Source organism: Anopheles moucheti, chromosome X (assembly GCF_943734755.1).
Source record: "Anopheles moucheti chromosome X, idAnoMoucSN_F20_07, whole genome shotgun sequence".
NCBI lineage: Eukaryota > Metazoa > Arthropoda > Insecta > Diptera > Culicidae > Anopheles > Anopheles moucheti.
Genome location: NC_069142.1, coordinates 2,442,660 through 2,457,219, shown reverse-complemented (window position 1 = coordinate 2,457,219; position 14,560 = coordinate 2,442,660). Strand labels below are relative to the sequence as shown.

The 14,560-nt window shown below is 44.3% G+C and overlaps 1 protein-coding gene across 1 annotated transcript; it reads right to left on the bottom strand.

The window, feature by feature from the left end:
• Positions 1–71: 71 nt before the first annotated feature.
• On the bottom strand, positions 72–6,123 carry LOC128307273 (uncharacterized). Its single transcript, XM_053045036.1, has 3 exons — positions 6,009–6,123; positions 634–1,017; positions 72–574 (listed from the first exon to the last, which is right to left on the bottom strand). Exons 1-3 carry the CDS (start codon positions 6,121–6,123, stop codon positions 72–74), a joined length of 1,002 nt encoding a protein of 333 aa, XP_052900996.1.
• Positions 6,124–14,560: the final 8,437 nt, after the last annotated feature.

Sequence of the window (14,560 nt, the reverse complement as noted above, 5' to 3'; positions counted from 1 at the left end):
CTCCAATACACCGACCTGATGCTGTTAGATTCGCATCAGGATGTCTGTCAGGTCTGTAAGAACTCTCCTTTCTAGCTGGAAGCGACCATGTAGTCTTCACCCTCCGACTGCTCCGCAGCACTCTTAGTGCTTTTCGTGGCCTTTGGTCGCTTTTTTCGCTCGAAAAGCGTTTCCTTTTTCGCCTTGCCAGGCAACCGTGGTCGGCTTTTGCCATCGGGCTTCGGCGACTCGTCTAACGAGCGCAGCTCGTCCAGTATGTTATCCGGTTCGCGTTTCGCTGCGCCGGCTGCGCTGGTTTCAGGTACGGTGGATACTTGCGGCATAACGGGCAGCGGTTGACCACCACCGTGCGTACCCATGTACAGTGGGGCATGGTGCGAGTATGCCGGATCGTTGGAGATGTTGATGTCCGCAAAGTCGCGGAAATTGGAGAACTGTTCCTCCTTCTGTGGTTTCTGCACGAGGTACGCTAGCTGTGGCCGACCGTGGCCATTATTGCCGTTATAGCCAAGGCCGTAGAAATCGTCGACAAAACCTTTGCTCGGGACGTCCGTGTCGTAATAGAAAGTGCCACCTGCGAAGTACAAGCAGACATTAGTAACGCCAAGGAGGTACCGGTATGCTGCGACATACCCTTGATAATGCCGAAATCGCCCGATCCGAGCAGGGGCGAAGCGATTTCCGATGCTGCCGGTACGCCAGTGCGTAGCTTATTGAACCGCTGTTCGATGGCCGCCTCCGTTGACTGGTAGTAGGGCCGGGAGTGACCCAACGGTGGGATGTTACGGAAAAATGTGGGATAGATTTTTTGGGCCGCCGGATCCGGCTGCACCTGAGATCTCGTACTGCCGCCATTGCGGCTGCTCGCGGAAGTTGCCTCGATGTCCGCGCGCAGGTTGCCTAACTCTAAAACTTGTTTTTCCGGTACGGGCAGCGCCGGGGCGAAAACCTGCTCATCGGTGGGAACGTCCGCAGGAAACAGAGTGCCACCGTACAGTGACAGTGGGGTGAATGACTCTGGAAAGGCCAATTATTGAAGGTGGTGGTTTAGAGGAGGGGTTTTCACTTGACGAATGGATTGATTAAAGTGTCTCAAACTTTGATTTTTTTTTTTGTGGGATATAATTCGTTTAAATGGTTTGACCACCCTCTAGTGATCAGATTATTCTGGAGTGAAAGGTCTAATGGTGTTCTAGTACTGGAAGCCACAAGATTATTAGAATGGGACTTTCAACAAAATAAAGCTTAAGTCAAGAATAAGTTGATTGAAGCGATAATAAGAAGGTGTTAATAGCTTTTTGTTCACACTCAACAGAACATAAGCATTTTTATAATGTCTAGAGGCGATGGCGTGCTCTTATATGAGTTAACGTAACACAGCCTCCGCGAACTTATCGCTACTCTGAAACCCACAGCGATCTTCAGTGCAGTGTAACCAGGCGAATGGCTAAGACCTTGGTAGTTTGACTAATAGCCTTAAATTATAGAATGGTGTCTTACGTGGAGACCCTTTCGATCCCGATAGTATTCACCTGACGACCTGAGTTCAACCATATTTCCTAGAGCGAATGAGGAACGAAATCACGAGGGGGTGTGAATGGAATAAGAAACGGTCTTTAAAGAAAAAAAAAACAGCAGCTTGGCACATTATATTAATGATTTTGTATTAATTAACGCTTGCTCACTGATCCATCGTAGTGACAGAATAAGATGGATTAGAAGAGTGAAAGGGAAAGATAGTTGAAAGGTTTATAGGGAGAAAGAAAGGGAACCAACGATACGCCACCGCCTCCTCTACTCATACGTCACACGGGACGGCACACCTTTAACGAATTAGTGTGGCATGCGTTAAGTAATTCAAATTCACCGCCGAGGTGCTTAATGGAGCACACCCTCGGGTGGCGGAAAAAAAGGAAGTTTGACAGAACGGTCCCGGCCAATTACTGCTTAGAAGGAATTTCTCAAACCCTTCGGTCACGGTACGGTTGCGGATCGTTAATCAAGCGAATAGCATCGCTTCGTAATATTCGCTCAGTCTCACCCAGCCGGCCACCGTTTGGGTTTTCCGTGTTGCTATTACGGCTCTGCTAGACCCTAGCCCTAGCAAACACCAACACCAGCGTGCGATTGTGCAACCGGTACACCGGCGAAAGGCATCGAAAACATGGTGCGCGATTGGGTTTTTGAGTTCGGGATTTTGCGCAATTCTTTTCGCCTAGAACCGAATCGCAACCGGTAATCGAAACAAAATAATGCGAAAGAAACAAACTAACAACACAGGCGAGCGTAAACGTAACCGCACGCGTTTCCAAATTGCAAACAAAACGGTCCCCGTGGATAAGCTCGCTGCTGTACGGGCACGAAATCACGAACCGGCGTGGAATAAAGGTAGAAAATCCCGCCTAAGCTGATCAGTAAAACACGGACGCGGAAAAGAGTTGGCTTCAAGCTCGTAATAGAGCGTTGGAATAACAAAAAACTAATATCGACCATCTAGACAATGATTGGTTTTATTGGAAAACATCGTTCTCGGTACATTATGCGTACCTTTGTTAGACAACTACTGCAAAACAGCATGGGTTGTTCGGAAAGAAAATATATCAGTATCAAAACCAAAAACCACATCACTGGGAGAGCTTTTCGTACGAATGATCTATAAAGTCACAGAGACTTGCCCAACATTGCCGCGAGTCGTCAGGCGACCAGACATGATCTTTTGCATTCTACTCGGTTTCCATTTTGGCATTGCTAAAACATTAGCCAAGCAGCCATGATAGCAATCAAAATTTAACCAGGGTTGAGATTTAAAGTTCGTAAGCCTCCGGCACATTAACTGACTAGAGTGTCGAGAGGCGCTTGGGATGGTGAACTTTACGCGGCCCGTAATGCTTCGAATCGCTCAAGGTCAAAGCTCACGCAGCGGTTGGTTAACGTTGAACTCCAGCCAGAGCTGACTTCCGTCATACGCACCCGGCTATTATGGTACCTCGGAAGGGGTTAAGGTTTAGCATGTTCGTTATCTGCCATGCTTTGTGATCAAAACTATGCTTTTTGCTTCCTCTTCTTATGTGCTCCCTGGTGACTCCCTTCACATGGAAAAGAGCGATAGACAGAGCGAAAGAAGGAGAGAGAGAGAGAGATAGAGCAAAAGGTAAATAAAAGGTGTTGCGGGCGAAAAGCGAAAGTAACTGGGCTGGTTAAGTTCTCGCCGGATTCGCATTGAATTTAGAACAGCCGATTGGGTCTAGCGCTCGTGCGAATCTTGGAGGGCTTGGAAACCTGTTTCATGTACAGCTGGGTACACCGTGCCGGGCCGTACCGTTTGGTGCTGGGCTGACGCTGAACACAACATTCACCGTTTCCGGCAAATACCATTTGTTTCATGTGGTATAATACAGTGGTGGTCATTAAAATGAGTCAACTGCATAGCGTTGGGTGAAACTATCTCAATTAATATCTAGACTGAATGAATAAATCAGAATCTATCTTTAAAAGATTCGTAAATCTTTTAAGATTAATGAATCATCCCAGATTTGTTATTTCAATAAGTCCATCAGATAACACCCCTGCCTTCCCGCTCAACAGTTGCCAAAAATGGGTACAACTGCTATTCCACTTTAGGTCTTCAAGGGGCATGATCAGCCACTGTTTCATAAATCTGTTGAGAGTCGATTAGTCGAGCTCGATGTAAAGAACCTTCTTGGTGCCAAATGTAATCGAAACTGGCTTGAAAGTCTTGAGAGCCTGTGTCAGAATTCGCTGAATAAATATCTCCAATAATAGACGAGGGCATTGTACGGCAACGTGCAGCAAGATGTGCCACTATGGAATAAAGCATCACATCACAGCAAAACCGGTCAAAAGCGTACATCTTGATGATGCACCGTGAACGGAAATGAGTGATCACTTGCCTCCTTCCCGACCCATGGGGGTACTCAATAGACCCAGCAGACCACGGACATGAATGTGTGTACGACATCAGCAGCAAGACCCCGTCCGGGCCAAGGGTAAATGGTACAAATATTAACCACCCCATAATTGTGGGCTCGTATGCTGTATTCACAAAGGTGCCATGTTTTTCCTCGTTTGCGTGAATGCACAACACAACAAATGCAACCCAATTTGGCATTATATGCAGCGGTGGCAGTACAATTGAATCCAGCGGCATATGAAGGTAGAACACATACACAACGCTAGCTGGAGTAAGGTTGAGAAAATTGGTTTCCCTCCCCCCAAGAAAATGTATGATAGAGGGGGTGGGAGGGGAGCTGCGGCTTGGTGTCTATTGGGCACTGGCCCCGTTGTGGCGACAGGCGTAAAGAAGGTGGACGGGTACTTGCTGTACATAAAGCAGACTATGGCCGAGGAGAAGGTAAGGCTTTGTAATGCTCCGTGGGTGAGAACAGAAACCAACGTACAGAGCTGTGGCAGTGCCGGTGTGTTTGTGAAAATGGGAGCAATATGAGAACCGAACCTACAACAAAGCAGAACATATGAAGGTCCAACTTTGGTGACTTACAATTTCGCTATTGGGAGGTTTTTTTTGTTCTTAGCGCTGTTGGTTTGTTCTTGAACGTTGCAGGCATTGAGAGGTGTTCCTTATTTGCCCAGCAGTAGCTTCATTCCACCGTCCATGTAAATAGTTAACTCTTGCGATGCTAATAGCGTTGATTACACACTAACTGCATGTTTAAGTAATAGACGACGGAAGCTTCACCTGATGTCCATTTTCTAAGCGGCCCGTCTACCATTTTGCCATAAATAGTGGATGAGCTACTGCTGTTGAATCAGCGACACCAGCATCCTCCTCACCTGCAGCTGACCGGTTTAAAGGGTTTCCCTTTTGCAGGGCTCTACGTTGCATGAAAACGGTGCTGTATCCATGAGTCACTTGACATGGCCAACGTATTGTGCACATAAACGGACTGTCCGTTCGAGCAGCAAGTGGTCCAGCGCTTCGTTCGCGTCATAGAAAGGCAGAGTGAATGATTTACACGCCTCGTCTAACGTAACATAATCGTCTGCGGAGCTGCCTACCGAAAAGCTCCACGCCATGCAGAGCCCGGGGCACGCAACATCTCTACGCCTATTACGCGCAAGTGTTTTGGAGTGTGCGTTTTCCCAAAATCGCACGCCTTCTGCCGGGTCGAAGATGGTTACGATACCCACAAGACGACCGGACAGATGACGGACGGTTGGCAGCAGACAACAACAAAAACAACAACGAAGAAATGAAAAAAAAAAATCAACGCCGAGCGTACGAAATAGAAATGGCCGGTGTCTCGTGATAGTGCACGATGCGAAGCGCGTATATACGCATCGTGCAAAAGGAAGAGAGAAAGGAGGCCATCGGATAGCGCAAGAGCGCTCTGCTGGGTATAGGAAGGTAGCACAAAAAAAAAAGAAAACAAAAACAGAGAGAAATAAAAACATGCCTATTATGAAACAGTAATCCACTACTTCCCTACCGAAGGCTGGTTTTTTGCTGTTTGTGTACTGCAGCCAGCTTTCCCTTCCCTCCGGAGGTTTGGAGTTCCGCGTCGGAAGTTTGGTTTCGGCACATTCGCCCATGCGTAAGTCATCGCACCATTAAGCCCAAAACAGCTGCTCAGCTGCGCTTAAGATGCTAAACTACTATTCGCAAGCATTGAACATCTTCAGAGCTACCTCAGTAGTAGTTCCTCAAGAGGCGATATTGAAGATCTCGAGGACTCCTGTTGAACCTCACGTATGTCTATTTTGTTTTGAAGACTTGAGATAATGCGATTGCTTACGACTTCAAACGTCAAGTTTTGCAACGCAGCGCAGCATCTGAAAGCGATATGGCGCTTGATGGACGTTTCCCAGTGGCGTCAGAAGCGGTTGCATCTATCTGAAGTCTAAAGTCTGAAGTGCTAGTGGGGAAACCGGGGCCCACAAAGTGTTTTGTAGAGTGGAGAAAGTGGCTTTACGGGAAACCAGTAAATCTGGATCTGTTGGTGATAGGATGCAGACTGATGCCGACTTACCATCGCTAGACGCTGATTGATGGTGGCTGATTGTGGATTTGGACGACCTGCTGTCACCGTTCACACGGGAAGCAATCACGACGAGCAGGACACAGGTGAACCGGTAGTTGCACATCGCACACACGTTTGAAGTCGCTCGCCCTTTTTTTTAAGCCGGTTGCATAACCTGGTCTCTTGCTGCACGCTGCAGACGACCAAAACGGTTTCCGCTGGATGATCCGCCTCTCGGAGAAGTAATCCGCTAACCGGGTAACGCTTTCTGGCTAGCACTGACACAACTACACGGCACTGGCGATGCGTTTGCTATGAGATCTTCCTGTACTTTGGTAGAATACACCACTGGCAGCGGGCCTGGGCTTTGCCGTTCCAGGTTGAAGATTGGTGCGCTGGCGCTCACGCTCATCCGCGCGACTTGCCCGTCGCCTGTCTGACGGTGAGTTCGGATCAGCGGTGCCCACTATGCAGGACACTCCGGTCACAAAACAAAAACCCCCCGGTCTAAGAAGAACGTTTGCGCACGTGGGCGCTCTCAACACATCTCTGCCCCCGAAAAGGCCACCAAACTTCAGAACACCACGCAAAACTATGTTGCCGCCAAATACGCGAAACACGGTACCGTTGTGTAACGTTTCAGAACGTACGCGAAATCGTCACGCTAGCTCACAACACCAGAACCCACCGTCGGCGATGTTACCGTCCCGACGTACTATGCCAATCTGACGTGTTTACTTTTCCTGCCGCAGCGGCGCAATGAATGAGAAAAACCACTTTTCACTTTCTTCAGACGACGGCGTGTTGGTTCGCGGGGGCCCACGGTTCGGCTCGCGCTACCTACCGCGTCGTGTAGACGCTCGTTGGGGGTTTTTGTTGTTGCTTTGTTTTACTTTTTTTTTTGGGGTGGGAGCGTGTACACGCTTCGAGCATCGAAGTTTCGGCATCGTGTACCGTCGGCTGGGCTGGCTGTCTCGCGCGGTATCGCACTGAAGCTGGGCGCCCCCGTCGGTACACCAGCACCAGCAGACTACTGCCTGCCGTCCTTTTCGAGCACAGGTGGCACGGGGGTCGGTACGATAGCACTCCCCTTTTCGGTGACTTCAACGCTGTGGAGGCCGTAGTGTGGCGCTCCCAGGAACTTACAAATGATGTCCGGCAGTTTCGACGATGGGAGTGCTTAGAGCACTTGCACTAGGAGGGTTGGTCGCTTACAGCACTACTGCAGGGATAGAATAAGAATGCGATTGAGAAGGCTGTGAAGTTGATTTTGTCTAGATCAACTAGCTGTTGCAATATAAATAGATAACTTACGCATATTTTTCAAGATTAGCTTTAATTTCTATGCTTACATTTTATAAAACTAACACTAACTAAGATACGTAACACGGCGTGGGACCATATAAAAATTATGTATTATGAGCTGAAGAATGAATAATTTATTATTAACGAATTTATTATTACAAAACTTCAAACCTATAAGAGCTTTAAACCGTGGAGACACTAAGATTTAATGCTAACGCTTACAAAAATATTTTTTTTTTAAATTGGAATGAGTTATGCGTAATACACTGTATTGCAAGAATGTTGCCCCGCCATGTATCCCCATGACGTCATATAAAACATGGTCTAGGTTTGGATAAACTCGAAGGAACTTTGTGCTTCCTACGTTAAATTGAAAATTATTGTACAAATGATTGGTAGTTTGTGAACTATGCTTTGTTCCATCGCACAATTCTAGAACCTAACCTAGAGCTGGTTTATAGTACACCACCCTACACCAAAAAAAAAAACCCTTTTTTGTCATATAGAACATTTCTTTCTAACTTATTTTAATATATTCTTTATTTTAATATATTCTTTCTTAAAACCGCTTAATTCGATGCCGCGAAGGAAGTCGTCTTTCTGACTTTGAAGTATAAACGAAATTGCACCAGGATTCGACTTACGGGGAAATTCAAGTTACGCGGATTTTTACCGGGTTATAGCGGTCCGCTATAATAGCGTATCACGGGTAGTGCCTGTACAAATGTTCTAAGTTTACTCTTCACAGCTCAAATTGAATATCCCAATGCTTACAAACTCAATATACCTTATGAAATCGTAGATCATTAAGCCTAAAAGAAGAAAAAGAAAATAACGAAGAAGAAGTAGAAAAAGAAGAAGAAGAAGAAGAAGAAGAAGAAGAAGAAGAAGAGGAAGAAGAATAAGAAGAGAAAGGAAAAGAGAAGAGTGAGATGATTAAGAAGATTAAGAAAAAAGAGAAGGAGAAGAAGACGAAAAAGAAATAGAAGAAAATACTACTGTATTTAGTACCTTGATGCATCTCCAAATATCTCCAACGGATTTGTTCATGTCGTAATTTGCACGAGATTAAATGTTTATTTATTTACGATATTTTTTATGAATAATTAATTTATAATTACACAAATAAAAATGTTGGGTATCATTTCGTTAGTTTCGTACAATTATTATAGTAACATAAATTTTAATCAATATCAGTTTATTTGTTGGATCTGCAACTGCTGATGTATTCTTAACCTAAGAATTAAGTGCTCTGGTGAGCACTAACACTCCACGTATTCCTGTGGCACCCGGCAAAATCTGTGCGGGGGATTCGTCTTGCAGTTGTTGCTGCTTGTCGTGCTCCAAAGTGAAGGTGTTGAGAGAGCACTCGTGCCAACAAAAGAGCGCCCGTTCGCTTTAACTTCGTGTTGGTTTGGTCGAACGCGTGCGAGCTAAAGTGCATCTCCATTGCCGCACACGACCGCCGAGCGACTTGTACGCCAGGATCAGGCGGAACGCGAAAAGCGGTGGTAGAGGTTGGTGCAGTTCTGCACCTTAAACAACAACGTAAACCAACCAGCCACCACCACAACCAACGGCACGGAAAGCAGCCACAGTGCTGTTTTCGTGGCCATGTGACATAAGAGGCAAACCTCGACGGTATAGTTGCGAAGCGGTGCGTTCCTTCATCTAGCACGGCTGGTTTGGGTTTTCTGATTTTGGCGGGAGGTTAGGCCGTTTTTAAAAAGCCATGCTTTGGGTTTCTCTTCCCCCTCGCCGTGTTTTGAAGCGTCTCTCGATTACATTGCAACCCGTACCGCCCGCTTCCCGCTTAAGCAGGGGGCCTCTCTGCTCCTCTCCATCAACCCTGAAATGAAGATGGTAGGCTTTGGTAGCGCCGCACCGACGATACGGTTACGTCTTCGCCGATTGTTTGCTGGGGAGTTGGGTGCTTGGGAAGACCCGGGGGCCGATAGAGCACATGGCGCCAAATGGTACAAGTTGCGCGGCGCTGGTTTCTTTTCTTCGCACACTTCGGGGGTGTCTATGTGTGTGTTGCAGTGCTTGCCATTTAGTCATTGAGCGGTCGCAAGCGAATGGAAAACGTTCATGAAGAAAAAAGGTACAAAAATCGAACGAAAGTAACACAAGGAAATAGAGCAAGTGGGTCGGGTGGGGGTGAGTGGGTGCAAAAATCAACAACAACAAAAACGCACACAGCTAAATTTGAAGTTTATCACGAAACCAGAACCAGCTGTACAGCGCGCAAAAAAAAAATCCAAAACGTGAAGAATAAGGGAGAAAACAGACGGTGGAAGAAAGAAAAAGAGTTGGTAATACAGCAAAACCAACAGGCCAGAATGGTTATGGCTTAATTTATGAGCATGTTGCATGGGCCCGATCGGAAATTATGCCAATGATGTTGGGTGACTCAACAGTTGGTATGGTTTTTTGAGAAAGCTATAGCCTTTAAGCATATTTTTGTTGATTCTAACGCAATCAGCTGTTGCTTTTGTTTTAAATGAAACATTACGTTGTCGATTATGTGTCGAAGGAAAGAAATTTAATAGCTGTGCAAGAAAGCTTCGATTGGTTTGATTATTCTCACATTTCATGTTCTTTTGTATGCATGTATTTTGTAAATTAATTTTTTTGATTGTTTCAATTATAATTACCTATATTTTTGTTCTAGTGTTTTTAACCTTTTTTTCAATATCATTAAATCATGAATAGCAGCTTCGTTTTGAAGTCTAAAAAACACCCTAAAAGCAAGAATAAGCTCAACATAAACAATTGCACCCCTTTTTGCAACCCCAAGCTCTATAAAAAGTGCAACAGCGAATGAAGCTGCATCACGAAACGTTTCATGAAACGTTTCATGAAACATTATAAATTTGTTTCACGGCAAAGCTTTTAACCTTTGAGGACTGTATGAGAAAAGTATTTAATTAAATTTATACTGTTTTAAATGTAATAAATTATTTAAGGCAAAATTTTACACACTTAAAATTATTTCTTAATGTTGGATTTTTTTGTAATTTTTTAAAAAATCTTGTGGCGCTTCATCTACGGTTTCAGGATAGTAAGATGAATAATATATTTTTAACCTTTGTGGTATCAGAATTTGCATGATTTATATCAGGGGTCGGCACAAATGAATTGAAATTTATCATAATTCTGTTGTTGTTGAATGTACATGGAATTGTAATGTGCTGTAATGTAATGTGCGTTATTATATAACGCAACAACAATTACACAATTAAAACAATTACCAATAAACTATAATTAATAATAAACTTAACACAAAAAAATCATATTACTTAATAACCATCATCAACGCTGTTTGAATATATTCGTAAGGCCATCGCAATCGACTATTGACGAAAAACTGGAAATAGGAAACACTTGGAATTCAAACTCTTGGATTTAGAACTCAGGAACTCTTAGATCTTGGAGGTCTTAGAGCTATAATTAGTGGAGAATTGTTCGCACAGGTTAGCCTAGGTATAGTCTCCAACAGATGATGAAAATTATTCCATGTGTTCACCGATCGAAACATTCTTAAACCAAACTCAAACAGAGCTGTTAGCTGAATGATGGTTAAAGAGACAAATAGACTTGTTTTTTTTTCTCCAATTCCAATTCCAGAAAATCCTCATTTTTTTAAACGTTTGTTGATCAGTTCGCTATGATCAATGCGGACGTATTTGGATAACCTGCACATAATTTAGACCTTTAGACGGCGTACTCTGACGTTACCATAAACCCCCATCATGCTTGTATTCGTCCATTCTACAGACGTGACACAACTTTTTGAAAGCATTTTTGCTAATCCTGCACCGGTTTAGGGTTCGACCCTGCCCAACAGCACTGCAATGCGTTTCGTGCTTTGTGATGCTGTGGCGGAGAAATGCGATACCTTGCTGAATTGCCGTGCTGAACGCTGGTGGAGGTGTCGGGTTCACTGGCAACAGACAAGTCGGTGTCAACGGGAAGGATGATTTTGATTCAGTGCTCACACGCTCGCACTATATCCGGTACACACTGGCAAAACAAAACAAGAAAACAACACAAAAATCTGTAGAATACATTGTTCGTACTGGCTTTGGCTGGGTGGTTGGGTTTCGCGCAGAGTGTTTCGTAGCTTACTGTTCGTGCAACAATACCCACGCGAAGGAATAGATCAAAACGGACTCAGATCGGTCGATTTGATCATGTTCCATAATCACCTTTCAGCGTCCCGTACCGAACAATCTTTTCATCTTCGACATTAATATGCCACCGTACATGAAGTGTCGGAACAGAATGGATGATATGACTGTTGCTGCTGATGTTGTCGAAACTCGGTTGAAGTTTCCATGAGAAAATAGATAAGCAATCAGAATGTGTCCTTTACCAAAATAAATATTTAAAAAAAATCTAACAGAATAGATCGTGAGACAGAATCACTGTAATTCAAGCCAAACTGTACGAATATCTAAAATTTTGTATTCCAGCTTTTCGAAGTAATACATATCTTTTTTTTTAGGTATTCCTAACAACATGTCATACGTTCATGGACGTATTTTCCCATGCGGGATCGTCGACAAATCACGCGTTACGGCGCAAACAATGGGTTGATGGGCCCGGCATCAGAACACCCACCATGCCGCGGAGGCGGTCGATCGACAACACCACATGGCTTAAGGACAACCCGCAGCGAAATCTGGTACTGAGTTTATGTGAGCCTGAGGGCGGATGCACACGGAAAACAATCCTCCGGAGCTAGGTCAATACAATAGCTTAAAGACTTGCATTGGGGCCGAACGACGTACATTCGGTGCGACTCAGCTTACTTAAACTTACTCCAGCGCTGGGTGGTCGCTGAATGAGAAGCAACATATAAGGGTGTGGCTGTACCGATATGCTACCAAGAAGTATTGCTATAGGGGAAAGGATGTACGCGGTATCCTTTAAAACCCGAGGGTACCTCACATATCTTGCGCGTACTGACATTCCTCCTGTGAAGATCTTGTGGCCACCTTAACGAAGTTCTTGTCAAAAAAAAAACTTCTTGGCGACACTTTCAAGTCATCGACGCCAAGTACTGCCAGAGTTCGGAGTGGGATTTGCGAGCTCCCGCTGTTTATGGCATATTTTTACCAGTTTTAAATCGTAGGGTCGCTGACTTGCCTAAACACAGCTCGTAAGCACCTTTCAATGTCCTGAGTGGTTTGAACTTCGGCCCCGTGGTGCATTTGTCAAACGGTTTCTTCGGACGCATTCCACGTTCGATTGGATACGTTTTTTTGTTTTTCACGATAAACTTTTTCCTGCCATCTTGAGCGGCAACACACAGAGCATAGTTAAGGATCGTGCGAATGTCATAGTGTCGAGGATTTGGCATGGGATTTGAAGGGCTCTTTAACTGAATGGTGTCTGCGACCTTTACGCACCAGGAGAACGATGTCTACCACTTATCAATTCAGGGAATAAATGATACGGCATTCTATGGAGGTTGATATGAGATGAAATTCTCAAACTGCATTAATTAGCAAGGTGTATTGTTATACTGTAACGTTATACATGATTCTTGTTTTCATAGGATCCCTCATCCTTTAGATACTGTAAGAACTGCAGATCAGATCTGTAACAAATACTCTGTCTAACAAGCTGAGTTGCTAGATTCTCAACAGTAGATCCTTTCGGCAGAAGATCCAGTACATAACATAAACTCAACAAACGAATTGTTGGACACTACTTGGAAGTAGGTCCCCAGGACATTACTTCAAAGTCATTCACGCATTCCCCAAGAAAAAAATTCTGATCATTAATTCTCTCCAAAAGGAATCATTAAAGTTAATATCTTTTATATAGAGTGTGAGTTCTTCAAAGAATCAACTGTCTCAAAGAGTATAATATCTTAATTAATTTATTTCTTGAAGTTCTTGAGTTCTTGAAGATTTTCTGAAGAAGAATAGTGGGAGAAGGAAAAAAATATTGGATGTAAGAACATTTTACGAAAATTATTTTATTAAAACAATTATAACAATATTCATAATATTAAGCCATGCTTTCTCATGATTTGTGCTTCATTTTTTATTCAATCGAACTCAACCACGATCAACCTCAACAGAAGAGGTGCAATTAATCGGTTCAAGAACTTTGTAAACACTGTCGGATAGTTGGAACCTTCACCGCGGCAAAGAATCGATAGCGTGCATTCCCGCTGACAGCTTAACGCAAACAGACGTATCGTTACCGTGTTACGCAGAAAACGGACCGTACGGATCATTTTCCGCATCACTAGACACAGAGTATTACCGAGCTTCACTCATCCCGTTTGCTGAGCGGGTGCGCATTCTTTCGCTTTCCTCATTACACGCAGCGGCATAGGCCGCAACACAACTGAGTGCCTGAGCCGAAAGCTTAGCCCGGGGAAAGGTTGCCTTCTAGGCCGGCCTAATGAGAGCGAAAATTGCCTTTAAGACTTTAAGCAACCGTGGCTGCCATTTCGTACGGGACCCCGGGTTTTTGGCAGGGTTCTGTGAAAGCATCACTATTGAAAAGGAGCGCTAATTGGCCGTAGGCTTTGCTAATTGCAACGCACTGCATTATGTTATGCATCGGTATGGATGGACTTTTGATGCGCTTTAGCCTTTCCGGAGGAGCGATCTGAAGATCAAACAACCATCGTGTACCGGAGGATCTGCAATGTTAGCTTAATGCGGCCATACGGCATAGGAAAATGTAATTCCTGCTCTTGTACATGATTGATGGGAATGTGAAAATTGCTACAGTAACGATCCAAAACCGATCTTCATTCTGAGCTCAACCGAACAATATATCTGCTTTTTTCCACAACACCCAAGCGTCCTTCACCTGCTATTCGAGGTAGTCCTCGGGAAGGTAACAAATGGCGTTATCTAGCGTGTTTTCCCACACTATATCGCCTCTGCACGATGCGATCCGTGAGCATCAACCTCCCCTATTGCTCTGAACTGCGTAATGGATGTTGGTATCCATTGAGGGGTTGAACGTGATGGTCAGATGATAGAATCACATTGATATATTTAATTGATCTATCTCACCATACTTCTCGTAGCTGCTACTGTTTGTTTTAAAAGGATACTAAGATTGTAGTGCTGTAGTTTGACAAATAAGAGAGATAAAATTATCCCTTCCCAATCTGTTTCCAATCGGACAATTCTCGAATAAATGTAAATGATTGGGACTCTTTTGTCTTTGACTCTTTTATGCATTTCCTGTGATGTTGATGTCATGGTCGTACATCC

Excerpts from the sequence above, each read along its gene's own strand:
- LOC128307273 (XM_053045036.1), bottom strand. The coding sequence starts at position 6,123 with ATGTGCAACTACCGGTTCACCTGTGTCCTGCTCGTCGTGATTGCTTCC. Across the intron at positions 1,018-6,008 it reads TCAATCAGCGTCTAGCGATG|AGTCATTCACCCCACTGTCA; the intron begins GTAAGTCGGCAT and ends TGGCCTTTCCAG. Across the intron at positions 575-633 it reads CGATTTCGGCATTATCAAGG|GTGGCACTTTCTATTACGAC; the intron begins GTATGTCGCAGC and ends TGTACTTCGCAG.